This window comes from Rhipicephalus sanguineus, chromosome 2, assembly GCF_013339695.2.
Source record: "Rhipicephalus sanguineus isolate Rsan-2018 chromosome 2, BIME_Rsan_1.4, whole genome shotgun sequence".
Lineage (NCBI taxonomy): Eukaryota > Metazoa > Arthropoda > Arachnida > Ixodida > Ixodidae > Rhipicephalus > Rhipicephalus sanguineus.
This window is the reverse complement of record NC_051177.1, coordinates 190747188-190768553: the sequence shown is the minus strand read 5'-3', so window position 1 is coordinate 190768553 and position 21366 is coordinate 190747188. Positions and strand designations below refer to the sequence as shown.

The window sequence follows — 21366 nt, the reverse complement described above, 5'->3', positions numbered from 1 at the left end:
CGGGCTTTCTGCCACTGTGAATTACAGTGCGGTGTTATGACTGGTCGTGGCAGATTGTCCTTTCTGTACATGTACGTGCCCAACTCCTCCTGGCTCATGTTCCGCAAAAAACTGCAGCATGATGTCGTGACTCGCCACGTCCGCAAACGTGATCTTTTCACGCAAATAATTGTGGCGCTCCCCGCGTGCACGCCTCTGCATTTGCGCCAATCGTGCCACTAAGATATGAACATGGGCAAAATATGTCATGAAGATGGATAGTAAATGGCCAGCTATAGCGTCGGAATGGAATTGGAAGTGCCGTGATGGGACGCCGTGGGGCGCTCGTCGAACGCGGCCAAAGAACGCAGACTCCACGGTCTGCTATCGTGTGATAGAAGAACTTGTAGAGCACTGCACGGGCCGGATTTTACGTCCCGGGCCCGCTTTATGAAGCCCGAGCCCAGCCCGGGCCCGTGGTTCCAAGCGCGGGCCCGGCCCGGGCGTACATGACCGAACTTGGCCCGAGCCCGGCCTGGGCCCGTCGCTCCAAGCCCGGGCCCGGCCCGGGCCCGCTAGAGGGTATTAGTTGTTGATGATGATGATTAATGATGCCTTGCGCTTTGTAGCGGGCAAACGGACGGAAAATCCGGTGTGTACATGCATCGAAATGTTGCTTTGCCCGCGGTGGTAGCTCAGCGGTTAAGCTGTTTCGCTGTTATGTCCCAGGACGCGGGTGCGATTCCCGCGGCCACGGCTACCGCAATTTGATGGGGGCGAAATGCAAGAACACCCGTCTATATACTTATCTTTAGGTGCACGTTAGAGAACTCAAGGTGGTCGAAATTGTTAGTGCTGTTAATACATATATATATATATATATATATATATATATATATATATATATATATATATATATATATATATATATATATATATATATATATACAGGTGAATTCATGAGCATACAGCATAAAATAAACGCACCAGTATAGATATTATATATCTATACTGGTGAAAAAAATAGCACTTCAACTGTTTTTCTATTTTTATTGCTAAGCTTTACTAAGAGCCAGCTCTTTGCGCGTGTAACTGCAGCTTGGCACTGTATACCTTAGACCATGCAATGTATAATGTTCGCGTGTGCTCGAAGGCCCGACTTACGCCTTTTAAGGAGCGGGCTCGGGCCGGGCCCGGCCCACAGCCTCAAGCCTGGCCCAGGCCCGCGGATTCAAGCCCGGGCCCGGCCCGGGCCCGCACTTTCAAGCCCGAGCCCAGCCCGCGCCCGCCGGAAAACGCTTCTGACGGCCCGGCCCGGTCCGCGGGTCGGGCCGGGCCCGGGACCGTGCAGTGCTCTCAGAAGAAGCCTCCCTATTACTACACGTTTTGTACAGACTCCGCGCATGACGGTTTCAATAAAAGAGTAACACGCGCCGCTGAAGCTGCGTAACATGACTCATATGCCGTCTCAAGTGCAAATATGCAGAGGTGTCTCTTGCACAAGAAATAGTCGGGCCGGATCTTTCCGATTTGAAGGGAACCATACCTTCTCGTAGTAGGTTACTTTTTGGGCGATCAAAAATAGCCATTCATCCATCGAATGAGTCTACTACTTTACTAAACAGAATGAAAAGCATTTTGCTAGATATGGCATTCGTAAGTGTGTCGTGATTGTTCTGAGAACAGGTATCGAAAGATTTGCCAGATTGTGTGGCTTTCATCACGTTACTCGAGTCTGAGGCACCTCCAGGGCAACGGGAAATTTGAGCGCATGATAAATACTGTTGGGCATCTGTTTTTGAAATCGGATGTCCCCTCGTTGATCTTACGGGCCTATAGAGCAACGCCTGGGGTCGTGGGAGTCAGCCCTGCCGATATTCTAGTGGGCAGAAGGCTGAGGGCAAGAGTTCCCCTGCTGTCGTGCTACCGGAATCCGGGGGAGTGGTGCCCGAAAAAGATCTTTGCTAATGACCGGAAGGTCTGGACGAGGCACGGCCAAATTTTGAGTAATGTCACCGATCTAAACATCGCCCCATAATGGAAACATGCTGTCGTATGGGTGATTGATCTCCCTACCAATGGTATCCTTCTTGGAGCAGCAACAAAAACTCGTTCATACCGTTTTCAGAAAGAGAATGAAAGTGGTTGAATTCGACGAGACAGGAGAACGCTCAATCCTCTCTAGAAAGGCGTGATAACTAGTGGGAGTTGCGAGTCTCAGATAGTCAGAAACAGACCAGTAGGCTCCAATTGGCAACTAGTTCACTCAACAAAACCGACGAACTCAGGGTGCCACTGACTGAGACAGAAACTGACGACAACGATTCTCAGGCTAAGATGGTAACAACCACTATGTCCAGGAGAGTAGTTCGAAAACTCACAAGGCTGGATGTAGACAATTGATGTTTTAAGTATTGTTGGCCTTTGGTGTTTTACAAGCGAAGCTCTTGTCCTGCCGGTCTGCTTTAAAATTCAATAGCTTCAACGTTAAGTCCTTGCAGAAGGGGATGGGCTGGAGACGCCTGTTTATTAAACGCGACATGTGGACCACATTACGTGGCTCTAGCAGCGTCTGTCGCTGCGTGATTGAACACGTGATGCGCGGAGCCTGCACAAACGTGTCATAGTAAAGGGGCTTCTTGTCTCACCCGACAGCACGGGGCGTGGTCTTGGTTCTTTGGACATGTTCTGTGTGCGCCACACGGCAACTCATCAGGACCGGAAGCACGGACGAGAACGGCAAATGGTTAGCTGGTGTGACCATAGGTCGGCAAAAAAATCGGAGCTCACTCAGACTCACTCAAGAAATATATTTTTCTCTGAGGGCTCACTCTGTCTCAGACTCACCAAAATTTTCCTCGACCGGACTCACTCGGACTCAGACTCACTAAACTTTTTTTCAGCCGGACTCCCTCAGACTCAAACTCACCAACATATTATTCAGCCGGACTCACTCAGCCTCAGACTCACGGCATCACCTGAGTCTGAGTGAGCCTGAGTGAGTCGACTCACGAGTCCGTTGGCGTAAAATTAGCATTTTCGATCATGGTGTGAATCCTTTTTAACGCCAGTATCTCCCATAATCGGTGCTCTACGATACGCCTTTTCATCTTGTGCCTTCAAATACGAGTTATCATCATATATCCTAATTATCATATATCCATCCAGTAAGGACATTTTCATGAAAAACGCGACTCACATGAGATATTTTTATCAAGAACATCCAATGAAAGAGCTGGCGGGGGAGGCCATGGCACCCCTACCCCTAACTCACGCCTCTGATCAATAAATATTGAGATGGCGCTGAATGTTAGTGTGCTGAGATACCTGCGAATGGACTTCAGTATAAACGTAAGTCGATATAAGGATGATAGTAATGCTGAAGATGAGTAGATAGGACCATAAGTCGGCATCAAAAGGTGGAGCTCACTCGGACTCACTCAAGAAATATATTTTGCGCTTAGGGCTCACTCGGACTCAGGCTCAGCAATATTTTCCTCAACTGGACTCACTCGGACTCAGACTCGCTAAAATTCTCCTCAACCTGACTCACTCGGACTCAAACTCACCAAAATGTTACTCACCCGGACTCACTCAGGCTCAGGCTCACGGCCCGATCTGAGTCTGAGTGAACCTGAGTGAGTTCGCCAACCTATGGGTGTGACCAAATAAAGAATTCAGGGAGCACAAAATAGAATCAACTCGCACAGGACAGGTTCGGTTGGCGATCACTGGGAGGTGCCTTTGTCCTGCAATGATCCTAAGACGGGCTTATGATGATGACGATGATAATAGATGGACGCCCCAACATGGCAGTAACCACGTGTGCAAAAGCTTATTTCAACGTAGCGAGATATTTGTTTGGGCAAGTTGGTTCATACTTGATACGAAACAAACGAGCGCTAAGAAAGGGGGCCTTAAACAAGCATCTGTCCTGCGTGTACCTTTTTCAAGTCGCCGTGTCATAGTGCTGGCTTGTTTCGCGTCATTTTTGGTTTTCTGTTTTATTGAACGAAGCTGTGATGTTTAGAATGCTTCGCAAGGAATGGAATGCTAGTACATGGTGTGCAGGTTCTTTAGCTTGGGAGGCCGTGACCTAAACTTGAAACGCCCAGTAAAGGCTCACACCTTCTGCGTTCATGCACACACTAAATAAAGACTGAACACTTTGAAAATTATACGGCGCAAATGGCTCGATAATTAGACCACCGAAAACGAATTTCGACCACTTAAATCAAGGTTGAACAAAATATACAAACACCGAAGAAGTTGCCTGGCCGAATACGAAGTGACGCTGGTCTCGCGGAGGTCGTTTGCACCTGGTGACTAGCAGCGATGTCAGATGGTAGGCAACGCCGATACTTGGAAGGTAGGGACGCAATGGCGAATGAATGACACACTTTATTTAAGAATCTTTTACGAAGCTCGTCAGGGCGAATGCTTCGTTTCCTAGGTCGAATCACCGAAGCGAGAGCGCGTCCCGGCCGGGCGGCGGCCCACCAGCTCGGACCCACAGCTCAACTTCTCGCGCTGCTTGTTGGAGACTCGCTTGAGATGGTGTCCGATCTATACCACCGAATGGCCGATGCGTTAGAGCGAAATAATGCTGGTGCCGTTTGCCTGTACCTGTAGGCGCAGAATCATGATGTCATCTGTACGAGGAATGCGGTTTTTTTGCACCTGAAGGTTGAGCTCAGGAAGTACCTTTGGTGTGCGTCGTCCAGGAGACGGGATGATAATGTTCTCTGACTTAATCACCGAACAGTTAAGGCCAGCTGTATCGATATATCTATCGACCCAATTGATGGCGGTCTGGACAGCCTCTTTGATCTGGCCGTGACTGCCATGTGTGATCCAAAGACCGAGGTCGTCAGCATGCAGGCTGTGGTGTAAGTTGGGGATGTCAGAGAGAAGCTTAGGTAGCCCCGTCAGTGCAACATTGGAAAGGCGGTAGAACGTCGATGACGATCTGCCTATGCCCTTTGGATTGGTTAGCGTGCGCTCAATGAGCGGCGCAGCCTGAACAAAATTAAAAGTAGCACTTAACACACAGTCACACACCCACAATGGGATTGTGCTCAAATTGATGGATGAATCGTTCCAGTGTGTCACTTCTCACAGCACCGCGCCGCCAAGAGATTACTGGAATCAACGCGGCGACCCATACAGCCACCAGTATTCCAACCGTTGTACCATATGAGATGCACAACACCGCATTTCCTTATGGCAGCCCTGAGAGTGCTACCGTCTTCCATAGCCCCATCATCACTTCATAGCTGTTCAAAGCCCACAATGTCTGCTTATCCAAGATGCCCCGGTACCTCATTGCCTTCATTCTCATTGCGTGTTCACTCTGCTCAAGTATTTGGGCAAAGATGGCACTCCAAGTGCACTCCAAGGCGCCTTGCGGTGTGCCACGGTTGTAAGGACAGATGGTACATTAATGTGTCGCGCGGGCGATGACTTGTATTTTGCGGTCGGCAAGGAAGCCTCGTACGTGTGCATAAGTGCAATGTCCGACGCAAGGGTCTGGAGTTATTGAAGAATCGCCTCGAGGAGTACGTTGTCGGATATCTTGGCAACATAGGGAACAACGATGACTTTCGTGTTTTGTGTGCGGTGCATGACGACCTGGTGACAGAGAAGAAGCACAAAGATACTACTACTACTACTACTACTACCTCAGTGTCCGGGGCTGCTAGATGAGGGCGAAAGCCGGGCATCGTGTCTGGTAGAAAGTAACTGTCTTCGAGGCAGCGAAGGAGTGTGGTCTGGGTAACGCGTTTCATCGACTTGCCAACAAAGGAATTGATAGACATGGGCCGGAGATTGGCCAAGGTGGGTGATTTTCCTGGCTTCGGGATGAACACTAGATTGGCGCACTTCCATTCCTGGGGAATGGCACTGCCGGCCCAGCATTCTTGAAGGTAGTCGGTGAGGGCGTGAATCGAGGCGTCGTCTAGATTCCTAAGCATTGCGTTAGCAATGTGGTCGGGGCCGACCGGTGAGTTGGTCTTAAGGCGATTTAGTTCTGCTCGGACTTCCGCTAAAGCGATTGGAGCGTCTTCGCCAGGGCTGTCCCAGCCCTGATAAAAGGGGAGGCTGTAGGTGTCAATTAGCTCTTGTTTGAGCTCCTCTGTGGTGCCAGGATACTGGTGGAAATTTCGCTCAAGCTGTTGGCATGCTTGGAGCTTGCCTCCAGCTAGGTCCAGCAGATGCCGGAGAAGGCTCCACGTGTTACGAGTGTTGGGGGTCTTGCTCACCTGGCAACAAATATTATGCAAGCTCTGCCGGGCGAGTTTCAATGCATAGTTCTCGATATTTCTTTGAGCGCAAGCCAGCCGACGGCGGATATCGCGGTCCCATTTTCGAGTGGCCAGTCGGGTCTCAATAACTTCTTGCGCTCCCAGGGCGCTACAACACAAAAATTGAAAACTAGCGTGGGTCGCCAGCAATACGAAGTAAACGCAACGCGGGCAACGGTGCAGCCTCACCCGCACCTCACATAATTTTAATTTTGCCATGACGCAGCAGAGACTTGGTCTTTCTGTTCCGGCGTGGGAGCGGCCCGGACCGTGCTAGGGCGCCTTCCGAGGGACCAAAATAAAGTTTATTCATCCATCCATGCACACGTGGCGTCCCGTGCCTTTCACCCAAAGCCGTGTGCGTTTATGTTCTGTCGCTATTATTCTGGTAACGAATAGCGCATGGCGCTCTATTGTCAAAGGCAGCGCGCTGCGCAGCGAAGTGTCGCAGGTTCGAATCCTCGGTACCGCGCTTTAAAAGATTTTCCTTGAGAAATATTTTGTTTGTCGTTATATATATATATATATATATATATATATATATATATATATATATATATATTCATATACGGGACATGACGGTGACGGCCATATATACCGAGAGTGTCCATATAATTGCTATAGCAATAAAACTTCTTAAATGTGCAGAACACCGCATTATCATTCCCATTTATGAGGTCATACCACCACGAAGGCAACTACCTAGCCGAAAGATGAATCTTCCACCTTAAGAAGTATTCCACTTGACGCCCTGCCTCCCTGGCTGGTGTGAATGTGCTTTGCACAACACCATAATAGGTAAACAGAGCAATTGGGCTTCAGTACGACTTTTGAGAAAACCCTTCAGATTACACATTATGCAGTATTACACTTTCTAACGCCGGGCTCCACAATGGCAATTACGAGTTCGGGATGAACAAAGGGTTACAAAGTAGGAACTACTGAAAGTTGCCTCTAATTTCACCGTAATATCAATGCTGGTCAATAAGAGACTCGGTTCCTCTCAGGATCACTTGGGAAGTCCATGCATTGTCACCAAGGCAGTAGGCAGGAAAACGCACGAAATCCGGCTACTACGAATGTTCTACAAAGGTAACCAGAACAAACACCGTCATATGTGTGATTCCATATTATCCAATTCAGGATAAACACAGAGACGGTGGAGAATTTGGACCACCGGGAAGACGAGAAGGATGTCGCACTGATGCCTTGGTGAGGACCGGGGATGAACAGAAGAATGAAGAAGTCCAATAACGTGCATGAATGGCTTGCTTCGTCCCTGTTGATATCTCTACGACAGCATGCATTGCAAGCGCATACAAGGGGAAACTCTTAAAGTCATAGGGAAAATAAGGTGGCCATTAAATCAAACAAAGCATTTATGATACCACATTATTCAAGTGTCTATTTATATGACATGTTTATTTTAGATTTTGTCACTTATAGGAAGACAAGACATTTTTCCCGAGAGAAAACCATCTTGTTTGTGAAAGAATAACCACGTTAGCTCTGGCTCCTGGTCCACTTAGTTTTAGCTAATGATATGGTGATCTTCATTGCGAAAATAAGTTGCCTTCGCACTAAATTAGCGCAGTGCCGAAATAATCACTCCCATTGTGTCTACTCGTAGTAATATGATTTGTATATACAGCGCATACCAGTAAACATTGTCTAGATTCTCATTTACTCATTTAACAATCGTTTGGAGAGCAGCGGTGTATCACATATTGTTGCACTTAGGTGCCTGCAGATGGTATGCATACTACTTATGTAAAGAATTATCATCACACTCATGGACGCAACAACAATATTAAGGATAATTAAGAGCACAACGCAAGTGTTACTCGAGTTTGTTCTGTTCCAGTTTCCAAATGTTGCCGTTTACACAACTGGAACTTTTATCAGAAAACGAATAGCTGTTATTTTATTGTTTACGTCATAAATGATAATTCTGGGGCGGAATATGAACCATATTTTACTGATGCAGGTAAATGATGCATATTGCAGGGTGGTTGTGGCCGTACGCTGACATCAGCTGAGACGGGGAGCGGAGAACTTCATATCTGATGACAAAACAAAAGAAGTTGTGTTTGTTTTTTAGCCCTCGCATGCTTCTATAGCAGCCCACCTTTATCTGAACACCGGTGACTGGAACGCCTACATCAACGTCGGTGGGGACATCGCCTGTCTTCGGTTGACTTGTGACAATGCCGGAGGATTCTGTCATGCCGTATATGTTGAGCAGGAGCTTGAGACCAGTGAAAGATTTGCGCGCTGCCTCGGCTGTGGAAGCCGTGAGCACACTTCCACCCGCGACGACCACTCGCATAGTGGGCATTCCCCGGTCGGTCCGTTGCATTTCACGCACGAGAGCTTGCAGCTGAGTCGGGAAGAACAATGCCGCTGTCGCCTGTGTAGAGACCACAGAAGAATACGTGTCACCTCTTGCGGTTTCGTTAAAATGCACGTGGCTAGGCTGGTTAGAAAACCTCAAGTGTCGAAACTACTTCGGAAATGACTAAGCTACTCCGCTTTACAATAAAACGTCGCGTGCAGTTCCAGAAAACACGAAGTACTGATTTTGATGACATAGATCTTGAACAACTCAACGAAGCAAGAATGGTTGTATAACGGGCTTCAGAACTAAGTTAGCGTCATGCTACCAATGTCATTAAAAAGACTTTATTTTTACGTTTATTAGCACAATCACAAAAGCAATGCATATGTGAGGGTGCAATATTTTCTTATGGAGGCCAAAAAGTAAGAACTGTGGGAGGGGCTCTTATCAGAATCAGACAAAGTAAATTTGGCAACACAGGACTGCATTGATTATAGGGGTTTGGATTCAGTGACCTATACAAAGAGAACCAGTTAATAAAAAAATGCACGGAAAAACATATATAGAGCCAGCGCAACTGGATGATACAATAATCAAAGTGTCAAAACCACGTCTGTTTTCGAAGATGATCTAAAACGGTTTAGCGGTAATATTTTAAAGTCATAGTTCAGAATTTTCCAAATAGAAATTGCACTGAAACAGGCAGCTTGTTTACCACTTTTGTTGGCAGAATGTTTTTTGACAGAGCAGACCTATTTATACTCTGATTAGTTAATCAATGAATTTGAAAGTCATCAATGGAAACTTGATGGTTGATAACTTCCTACAGCTGGACCATCAGGCTAGCTTTATATGTAAAAAACATGTAATACACTAAGTTTAGAAAATAGGGCCTTAGATGATGAACGAGATATTGTGGAGGTTATAACTTGTAATGAGCGTTCCTGGATGCTAGATAAACGAGCATGTAAGCATAATAAGTATTTCCCCAAGCAGTAATATAACATTGATGTGTGCATGAATGCATGAGGGTGGCGATTTGGGCTTCTTCGTGTGGTTGCATGATAATTGACGGTAGCGCAGGCTAAGACACGGACAAAAGAAGGCACATTCGAGACACCACAGCGCAAACTTTCAACAACTGTTTTATTACAAGTTGATGCCGCTAGTATATGTACTCCCTCACCGTCATACGTCACGTGTGCATAGCTCCGACACACATACATTGTAACCTACACGCATGCATAACAAACATGACAACACTGTATCAAACGCATTTTACAGCGAAAGCTGTTATGAGATCATTTCACCGGCCGTTTTTGGCGCCGTAGTTGTCCGCCGCCGCCGCCGCTGCCGCCGCTGCCGCCGCCGCCGCCGCCGCCGCCGGTGTCCGTAACCAGTATCGCTCGAAATAAGAAAAAAAACGATATAAGAAAAAGTTCCAGGATGGAACGAGGTTCGAACCTGGGTCCTCTGCGTGGGAGCCCAGTATTCAACCTCTGAGCCATGCCGGTGCTTGAAACTGCTTTGCAAAAAGGTCCTATACAGGCTTGATGTCGGGAAAGAACCACATTAGCATATGTAATATAGCGTGGTAGAACAGTAAAATAAGCACCAAGCGTCGCACAACGCGAATTCTGTAACCAGCCGTCACACAATGCGAATTGCGCAACGAGAAGGTTGTTGAATGCTTCCAACCCATTACAAAGGGCTCTGCCATAATTCTTCATCGTCATCAGGAACAGCATCAACAAAGTGCGCATAATGCCTTACATGCGTTTAGCAGGTACCAACGCTCTCCGTAGAATGACGAAAAATGGCACAGTGCCTGCTGCCCTACTTCTCAAAAATTACAATGATTTATAGCGTAGTGGTTTCCTCGCAACTGAACTTGTATTGGTTGCCAAGGAAGCCTATAGGCGCCTGATTCACTTCCTCGGGGTCTCAGTAAAATTACAATGATTTATAGCGTAGTGGGTTCCTCGCAAGTGCACATGTATTGGTTGGCAAGGAAGCTCATAAGCGCATGATCCATTTCCTCGGGGTCTCAGCAAAGTTCTTCGCCCCCCCCCCGTCTCTCTCCCACGTCAACGTATGTTATACAGCATGAGGGGAGAGGGAAATAGCGACCGGGCGTCACCCAATGCAAATTACATAACTGGTGGGCCGTTTAAAGATTCCAACCCTATACAAAGGCTGAGCCATAATTCTTCATCGTCATCAGTCGTCGCGTAAACAAAGTGCGCATAATGCCTTACAGACGTGTAGCTGGTGCCTCGCTTCTCCGCAGAATGACGAATAATGGCTTAGTAGGTGCTTCCCAACTTCACAAAAACTGTGATTTATGACGTAGTGGGTACCTTTCTAGTGTACTTGTATTGTAGCCCCAAGAGAGCTTAACGGGCTCTAGAAACGCAGCTCTTCCAGCTTTCGCTGTGACTGTGCTGCGGTTTCAGCGCAGGCCTGGCGTTTTTTCTTATAGTGCTTATTAAAAACCAGTTTATCGCGAAATCATTAAATCTAGTTCCTTATTTGACAACATTACTGACGAACTGCTCACACAAGCGTCACCAAACACTGAAATCCTGCTGGCCTCCATTATCAATCGCGTCATCTCGCACCTACTCCTACTCATGATGGCCGTTTCTTAAAACTAGGTCTGCACTTACATGTGTGACAATGCAGGGAAAGGAAACCGTCAGGAGCAACGCTACTTACATTGTTATTATGCTCGCGCAATCTATCGTTTATGCATTTACCGGTCTGCCCGATGTAAGACTTGCCATGAGTAAGCGGAATCCGGTAGACGACACACGTGCTACGTTCAACAAATTCGCAAAGCGGGAGATGCCACTCAAGGCCGGGAGGTGTCGCCATTTTTTTTTTGCTTGATCTTTTCTTTTTTGGTGACGTCATATCGCGTCATAAAGAGTAGGGTGATCGGAGCTCTCTGTTCTGCGCCGTTCGTTCTGCACCCATTCTGGCGGCGCACGCGATTAACCGAAGCCGGAAAAAACCACGTCTCTGAGGGGCGTAGCCATTTTTCTTTTTGCTTGATCTTTTTTTTTTTTTGGTGACGTCATACCGCGTCATAAAAAGCATGTCGTCTGCTACAAATGAACGGAGCGCGAGACCGTTCGCACGCGTTCTCTCGAGCGAACAAACGGCTTCGCACGGCATGATGCGGCGGTTGGGGCTGCCGCAACAGCTGATTTTGAGAAAATGGTGCTTGCGACGTGTGCTTCTCTTGCGGTTGGAGGTGCGAGATGCGTTTGAAGACATGAGCGAGTGCGGCGTCGCTTTCTGTTCTCGAAACGAACAGTGCGAACAAAGTGAACGGGCCTGCCACTGGGCTGTGGTCTTACGCGCAGGGACTTCTTAGTTCAAAAGCGCTACCAGCTCTTGCCACGTGTCGTCCCGGTCCTCACCCGTGAATGACGGCCCCAGCGGACGCGACGGCGTAGCTATCTTTGGGTGCTCTTTTATAAAAGCCAGCAGAAGCTCCCTTTGACGATCCGACACCCGGGAGCCAAGCCAGACATTCCGGTGGGACGACATTTTGAAAAACTGCGCCAACCGCTACTTTTCCCTTTTTTTTTTTCGCGTGCGCGAATTAACATAGCAAGCACGTTAGAAAAAACGCCAGGCCTGCGCTGAAACTGCAGCACAGTCACAGCGAAGGCTGGAAGAGCGGCGTTTGTAGAGCCCGTTTTAAGCTCTCTTGGGGCGACAATGCAAGTACACTAGAAAGGTACCCACTACGCCATAAATCACAATTTTTCTGAAGTTGGGAAGCACCCACTAAGCCATTATTCGTCATTCTGCGGAGAAGCGAGGCACCAGCTACACGTCCGTAAGGCATCATGTGCACTTTGTTGACGCGACGACTGATGACGATGAAGAATTATGGCTCAGCCCTTTGTAATGGGTTGGAAGCTTTAAACGGCCCACCAGTTATGTAATTTGCATTGGGTGACGCCCGGTCGCTATTTCCTTCTCCCCTCATGCTGTATACCATACGTTGACGTGGAAGAGAGACAGGGGGAGGGGGGGGCGAATAACTTTACTGAGACCCCGAGGACATGGATCATGCGCTTATGGGCTTCCTTGGCAACCAATACAAGTTCACTTGCGAGGAACCCACTACGCTATAAATCATTGTAATTTTTGAGAAGTAGGGCAGCAGGCACTGTGCCATTTTTCGTCATTCTACGGAGAGCATTGGTACCTGCTAAACGCATGTAAGGCATTATGCGCACTTTGTTGATGCTGTGCCTGATGACGATGAAGAATTATGGCAGAGCCCTTTGTAATGGGTTGGAAGACTCGTTGCGCAATTCGCATTGTGTTACGCCTGGTTACAGAATTCGCGTTGTGCGACGCTTGGTGCTTATTTTACTATTCAACCACGCTATATTGCATATGCTAGTGCGGTTCCATCCCGACATGAAGCCTGTATAGGACCTTTTTGCAAAGCAGTTTCAAGCACCGGCATGGCTGAGAGGTTGAATACTGGGCTCCCACGCAGAGGGCCCAGGTTCGAACCTCGTTCCATCCTGGAAATTCTTTCTTATCTCCTTTTTTTTCTTATTTCGAGCGATACTGGTTACGGACACCGGCGGCGGCGGCGGCAGCGGTGGCGGCAGCAGCGGCGGCGGCGGTGGCGGCGGACAACTACGGCGCCAAACACGGCCGGTGAAATGATCTCATAAGAGCTTTCGCTGTAAAACTAACACCAATAAATGTCAGCACTCAAAGCTATTGCTGTTTCTGAAACTGCTTGGGCTTGAAAAGAAAAAAACAATATCTTTTCGTATAACAACTATATTTATTAGAAGGCGAGAAACACTTCGTTTTGAAATATTCGGTCCCTTTGCCGAGGACAAACGATGCGCGTCTACTTCCGGAAAGCTCGCCGCTCACCGCTTGACGATTGGCTGTCCTCTTCCTCTCGGCGGAAGAGAGCTGCGGACCGCCCACTTTTGCGACGCGGAACGAACAGAGATCTCCTAACCCCCCCCCCCCCCCCCCCCTGTCTGGTCTTGTGCTTCTACACAGGCTCAGCAATTTATTGGGGGCTGAAAAACTACCTTTGTGTCACATTTTTCCGCGATCTTTTTGATCTTCTTCATTCTGTGAGTGAACTTATGTATGTACGGAATGAGAGCAAAGTTTCTCCTGCTTGGGCTCGCCCTATGCTCCTCCTCGGAACCTTTCTTTAGCGCTCCTCTATATAAGCCTTCTGCAACCGACACGACGAGGTTCTTAGGATACCCGGCATCGCTTAACCGCGAGACCTGCTGTCTGAAGCTATTGTCACCGCGTGTTTATACAAGCAGTTATAATAATAACTTATTACGAGCTGGCAGCTGTTCACGTAAGTTCACGTACTACGTGAGGCCAAATGGCAGAAAAAGAGTATTTTACACTCGCCGTCATGGCTACTGGCAGCGCTGACTGACACTCCACGTTTAAAATGCACATATATACCCCATAAAGTGGACGGGGGGATGGCCGCCGCGGTAGCTCAGTTGGTAGAGCATCGGACGCGGAAGGTCACAGGTTCGGTCCCTGCCCGCGGCAAGTTATCTTCTCGTCCACTTTTCCTTCTTCACATTTACATTACATTTACTACTAATAAAATTCCCTATATTTTCCTTGACATTATTGTCTGTTAGGTCTCATTAACCCCGTAAAAATGACACCCCCCATTAAATGTCATGGTTTTCATGCATTACACCGACGAATGATATTATGTGCCAGCGGCGACGACAACGATGAAGCGCGAGCGCTCTTGGCCCAGTGCAGGGACGAAGAAGAAGGCGTTGCTGTCATGTCAGCTACTGATAAAGCGTATTCGTTGATGGTTTTCGGTATGATCGTCGATGCGGCGTCGTTACAATATGTGCAAGCGAAAGAGCTTGGGTTTCCGTAGAAAATGCCATACAATAACATTTCACTAACCTACGCGGCTGCAGAAGACCTCGCGGAGCTGTTACGTACGCTATAGGCTATAATTGTAGCGCTGCATGCTCAGGGTGCTTTACCGCGCATTTTCACAAAACTTCGCGTCTCGCTAGAAAGAATCAGGCTTATCTTGTCACGGAGGGCCCGGTTTTTCTTTTCAAAGATACAGAAATCATGCAAAGTCGTAGTATTTCTTTATTGCGAAAGTCGTAAAAATCAGGCCAGGGGGAAAACGAAACAGAGAAAAGACAGGGATGTTAACCAGTTTGGCATAACAGATATGCTACCCTGCACAAGGCAAGGGACGGGGAGATTGAAAGAAGAGTAAAGAAAGAGAGAAAGAGAGGGGAACACACACGTACACACATATCTTCACAGCGCAGAGCGTCAGTCTTGTGCGGTATGCGGCATCATTAAGAGTCTACAGCCGCTCGTGTAAGTCTGTTGTCCTTAGGAATTTGACCAATGCCTTGATTGCTTGAATTCTCGATGATTTTTCAGGATGACATTGGAGAATTGTTTATAGTGTCATTGTTCTGCTGGGAAGACGAGCGAGAGCGAATAAGAGGGATCGTATCCGCGTAGCGTAGCGAGGACAGTCGCAGAAGACATGCTGCAAGGTCTCCTCGGTGCCGCAGGCATCGCAAAGAGCGTTGTCGGCCAGCCCTATCGTGAAAGCCACTGTTAGCCATAAGCGGCATAGCAGAGTGGCCTCTCTTCGGTGGAGTCCAGATGGTACTTGATATCTCCGCAACTAGTTTGGGTGGTGTTGCCGATAGTTTTGGGTTCTTGAGGTATTCAGTGTTGAGTGCAAAATATTCTTTGCGATCCTTTGAATCATGGCAGCAGCATCAGACCTTGAAATGGGTATAGCCTCTTCTTTGTCGCCTTGCAAAGCTGACCGAGCAGCATTATCGGCATTAACGTGTTATTCCCGTATTTAAAAAAGGTGATCACCTAAATGTTGAAAACTACCGGCCAATATCATTAACTTCCGGTCCTTGTAAACTTCTTGAGCACATCATCACGCATTACATAATGTCATTTCTTGAAGAAAACAATATTTTGACTCCTTTCCAGCATGGTTTTAGAAAAGGCCTCTCAAGTACCACTCAACTTGTCGCCACAATTCACGACTTCGCAATAGCACTTGATAAAGGCGACCAAATAGACGCCATCTTCTTAGATTTTAGAAAAGCTTTCGACTGTGTCTGCCATGGTAAACTACTCACGAAACTTTCAAACATTGGTCTACCCGTTAATGTAATTAATTGGATCCGCTCCTACCTTAGCAACCGGAAACAGTTTGTCCAGGTCGAGGGCGGCAGCTCTGGGGTTCTGCCCGTAACCTCGGGAGTTCCACAGGGAAGTGTCCTTGGCCCTGTCTTGTTTCTCATCTTTATCAATGACATCGTTTCATCAGTTGACACCTCCACCATAAGCCTAAAGCTTTTTGCAGATGACTGCATTCTTTATAAGCCAATTAAAAGTGAAAGGGACCAAGAGTGCCTGCAGAACAACCTAAATTCCCTCTCCGATTGGTGCCATACCTGGTCGATGGAGTTAAACATTAGTAAATCAGTCTTTATGCGTATTTCAAGTAAACTTACCCCTTTTACATCACGCTACACCTTAAATAATAATCCGTTGATCGAAGTGAGCAGTTTTAAATACTTGGGAGTCAATATTACCAATCGACTGTCGTGGAGTAAACATATTGACGACGCTTGTTTCTCCGCCTCTAGAAAACTAGGTTTTCTTAGACACAAACTAAAAAACGCGCCATCTCAGATCAAACTTCTTGCATATAATACATTTATTCGGCCCCGCCTAGAGTACGCATGCGTAGCCTGGGACCCGTATTTTAAAAAGGATGTTCATAAACTTGAAATGGTCCAGAGGAGAGCGGTAAGATTCATCTATAATGCATATCAGAATCTTGATTCACCTTCATCACTTATGGCTACTAACAACATTCCACTCCTGAAACAGCGTAGAGCTATCGCCAGGCTCAGGTTTCTTTTCCTGCTTCGTAATCGGCAGTTTAATATCGATCCCAGTAAATACATCTCTCCCTCTTCTTCTAGGAAAACCAGACATGCTCGCAATCATGATCTGACGCCATACTTTGCACGTACTAACCTTTTCAAACACTCCTTCTTTCCGAGAACCATTAGCGAATGGAATACACTGCCTTCAAATGTTTTTCCTGAACGTGGCATTCCCGATTTTGAAAAATACATGCATCTTTTTGTGTAATCTACACTGTTGATATTGCAATGCTACATTATAGCTGTGTAGCTTTACTTTTTGTTCTTGAAACTGTTTATAGAAGTTTGTTCACTTTTCTTCTAGAGATGTATAACTAAGCATCCTAGTTAGTATGACTTGTTTTTCAGTAGTATTGTGTATTATTCTAACTTGCTGTATAATTTGTTCGATTTTTTTCGCGATGCTCTCTTTTTCGCCCCTCCTGCTTGGTCTACCGACTGCAGTATGTACTAAATAAATAAATAAATAAATAAATAAATGTTCGTTGCCAAGCACACCGCAGTGACATGGCAACCAGTGAAATGTCACTTGGTGCCCCTTCTCAAATGATGTATGAATGAGGTGTCTTATCTCGAATACCAGTTGTTCGTATGGCCCACGCCGCAGGGCGGACAACAGTGATTGTAGGGCTGCTTTGGAGTCACAACAAATAACCATCGCTGCAGTTGTTCGCGACTGACAACACAAAGTGCAGCGCGAAGAGCTGCGGGTTCAGCAGCCTTTGATGTTATTGGGTGGTCGGTCTGAAAGCTAACCTTACACCTTTCGCTGGGGCAACTACTGCTCCAGACGAATCACGGATGGTCGTTGAGCCGTCGGTGTAAATATGTATGTGGTCGGTGTATTTCTAGTGCAGTTGAAGTAGAGGTAGCTGGTTCAGGACAGGCGATGAAAAATTGGATTTTTTCTTGATTCTTCGTACACGGAGGTGCACTGCAGGACGAATCAAACACCAAAGTGGAATCGATGGTTTGGATGCGGGGCTGAAGCCTGACGGTAGGTTGGCGGAGTAGCTCCAGATTGTTGCGCAGTATGATGCTAGAGGTCTTTGTGAGGGCAGTGTTGCTAGGTGGTGGTTAGGAGCGCGAGCGAAATGCCTGATGTGAGCTCTCAAGGCTTCCAACGCAATGTGCGATTGTATCGGTTGATCCTTGGTGATGGCACTAGTCGCCTCTGTTGGCGCACGTTCGGGCAGACCTAGGCAAACTCTGAGTGCCTGAGCTTGTGCAGGCTGTAGAACGCGAAGATTTGTCTTGCAGGTGTTGGTTAGTACAGGCAGACTATATCTCGGAAACCCGAGAAAAAGTGTTCTGTATAATTCCAACATTGCATCTACTGACATGCCCATTTTTCCCTCCCAGGAACTTGAGGAGCTGGGCAATGGCCGTCAGGCGTTTCTTCAAGTAGGCGAAGCATGGGCTCCCATTGAGGTTTCTGTCAATAATTATGGCGAAAAATTTGTAGGTTCTGCCATAAGAAATCGACTGCCCGTCAATATAAATGGCATAGGGTGTCATTGGTTTGCGTTTGAACGCCAACAATGCACATTTCTCCGAGGATATTCTGAGGCCTTTTTTGCTAAGGTAGTGCGCTGTCAAGATTACAGCCTTTTGAAGTCTCGCACGTATTTTAAGTTGTGTAACGGCTGAGGTCCAAACACATATGTCGTCTGCATACAGAGATATCTTGATCGTACTTGGCCGAGACTCGACAAGTTGATGAGGGCGAGATTGAATAGTACGGGATTTAGTGCTCCGCCTTGAGGAACGCCTCGGCAGGTATAGCGTAGTCTGGTGGGGCCGTCTTCGGTGAACACAATGAATGACCTTGCAGACAGGTAGCTACCAATCCATCGAAGAACTCGACCACCAGGACCAACCACCTCAAGTGCATTGATAATGGCCTCGTGTAGAACATTATCCTGGGCGCCTTTCACATCCAAAAACAACGCTGCAGATAGTCGCTTACGTGATCTATGCTGTTGAGCGTACGTAACGAGATCAAGAACATTGTCTATAAATGAACGGTCACGTCGGAAACCAGCCACGGAGTTTGCATAGTTATTGTAGTATTCGAGATACCACTCCAGGCGGCCATATACATTCGTTCCATTATCTTCCCCACGCAGCTGGCCAATGCAATAGGGCGATACGAGGCAAGTTCAAGTGTGGCACTGCTTTGCTTCAGGAGCAGTACTAATCGGCTTGTCTTCCATTCGTCAGGAACGTTGCCTTCTTGCCACGAGTTGTTGTAGAGTCGCAGTAGTTCTCCCCGCGCGGCCTCACCAATATTGCACAAGGCTCAGTACGATATGCCATCTGGCCCCGGAGATGAGGAACGCCTACATGAAGCCAGTGCTGCCTCAAGTTTCTCCATGATAAGAGGAAGTACCATTTGGCTATCACGGGAGCAGGGGACGACATATCCGGCAACAGGATCTAGACGAACCGCTTGGTCTGCAATCCTCGCGCAAAAATCTACTGTAACCTCAATGTCTTGTCGCTTTTGAACGAGCGCCAATGTCTTCAAGGGAAAGCGCTGTTCAGGTTGGCAGCGCAAACCACACACCTTCCTCGAGGTTTGAGAAAGGGGCTTGCGGGGGTCTAATGCCTGGCAAAACGTTGTCCACCGTTGATATGCTAATCTGTCCATAAGACGCTGAATTTTCTTTTGCATTCACCTGGCTGTCCTAAGGTCATGTATGGGCTTGGTACGCCGATATCGTCGTTCCGCGCGACGGAGAAGCGCTCGAAGTCGTTCCAATTCTGTATCGAACTCGTCTCGCTTAGAAGGAATCACGATCGGGCGTGTTGCGTCTTGTAGTGTGCAGTTGATTGCTTGCTCCAGCCCAGTGAGCGGGCCCGCTTGGCAAACATTTTTCATATCAGACTTGAAAGTGGTCCAGTTAGTTATTCTGAAGGTCTTCTGTAGACAAGACTTGGAGAGCCCTTTGATGTGAAGATAGGTAGGAATGTGATCACTTCCGTGTGTCTGAATATCCGAGAACCATTTAACACATCTGGTGAAGGAGCTGGAGACGAAAGTAAGATCAAGGCAGTTAGCGTACGCCACACCTCAAAGAAACGTTGGGCTGCCATCATTCAGGAGAGAAAGGCCATGCTTCGAGGCCTAAATTGCCAATCGTCGTCCTCTTGCGTTTGTCCTTGTTCTTCCCCACGTCAGATGATGCGCAATAAAATCTCCTATGATGACCCATGGAGCAGGACATACAGTCAATATATGTTCTAATCTTCGTGAATTAAAAGTACTAAAATACTAAAAGGCGATATATAAACGCCTATTAAAGTAAACATGAGTTTGGTCTTTTTAACAGTCAGACACACATACTGATTGTCATCAGGCGCAGTTGGCTGTAGCATATAAGTGACTTCACGCCGAAATAAACGATGATTTTGCTGCATGCCCCATTTGTCGAGGACATGACAGTTTCGTACCCCGACCATCTGGCTGGTTTCGATATGTTGGGCTCGCAAATGTCGATGATGGGGAAGCCGTTAGTGTGCACAAATCGAGGAAAATCAGAAAGGCGTGATTTGAGCCTTCTCGCATTCCATTGGATGACGGACGCTGTCTTGACTTCCCATCGAAAAGAAGGGTGGTTGGTAGCCATGGCTCTACTCAAGAGATTCAAGCACTGCGCTCAAGGCGTCCAGTAATTTGAGGGCACTCAGTGCAGGCGTTGGCCCCATGTCCAATAAGACCTCTCAAATGGCGCCCATGAGGGAACAAAGCATAGACTTCACTTGACGATGTACCCAAGGTGCGTCATCAGCGGCGGGTGAAGTCTCCAGAGGGCGCGTCACCTCCTGAGGTTCCTTGGCAAGTAAGCTGTTCGGAAGCGCAGGCCATTCCTTTGGGGAAAGATTCCTATCCGCTGGTGTCTTTGAGCTCGTTTGACTATGTGCTGCTGCATTGGAGTGGGCGCTGTCCTTTCGTGCGTGAGCCTTGTTCATGCATGAGCAGCCGCCCGCGCCAACATCGGACTGCTTCGGCAGCCTCTCTGTGGGTCGAGTTGTCTCTCGCCATTTGTTTGAGAAAGTACGCTCCTTCTTAATGCGAGGACAGTCTTTCGACGAAGCAGCGTGAGAGCCATTACAGTCGGCGCACTTCATAACAGTCGAGCGGCAGGTCTCTTCTGCGTGTCCGGGGGCACAATAACGAGTTGGGGCACACGCCCTTGACGTGCCCTACCTTGAAGCACTGATGTCATTGAAGCGGCTTCTGTATGAATGGGCGAAGAAGGTGTCGGAAATTCCCGACCTTGACGTGGGATGGTATACAATCCCCCTTGAATATCACTTTTACACACCGTGTCTGACCAAGACGGCGCACTTGCGTGATGACGATGCCCTCATTTGCCGGTTTGATGAAGGTAGGTAGGTCCGCGTTGGGAATTGCAACATCGATGTCGTAAACCACACCGGCTATGGATATATCATCCAATGGGATAAAAGGATGCACTTGGATGCCGCCTAGCTCCGTGATTTGCTGAAGTTTTCCAAGCGCACTCACATGGATCCCGTCTATAACAAGGATTTCTTTCCGTGTATTGATTGTAATGTATTTAGTCTCATTGGGCACCGCATATTCTAGATAAGCGGATAGGGCTTGCCTGTTCAGCAATCGTATGTTCCGGTACGAAGATTATGACGTGCGGCCAACGTTGAAGCCTTGGCTTCATAGTCGCTGTACTCGCAAGAGTTG

The 21366-nt window shown here is 47.6% G+C and overlaps 1 protein-coding gene across 1 annotated transcript in view; it reads right to left on the bottom strand.

Annotated features, from left to right (window-relative positions):
* The window catches only part of LOC125756155 (uncharacterized), an 89757-nt gene that overhangs the window by 11328 nt on the left and 57063 nt on the right, over positions 1-21366 (bottom strand). Inside the window, exon 5 of the mRNA XM_037652213.2 lies at positions 8413-8694. Within this exon, the coding sequence (XP_037508141.2) occupies positions 8413-8694 (282 nt within the window). The remainder of the gene's footprint in view (positions 1-8412; positions 8695-21366) is intronic.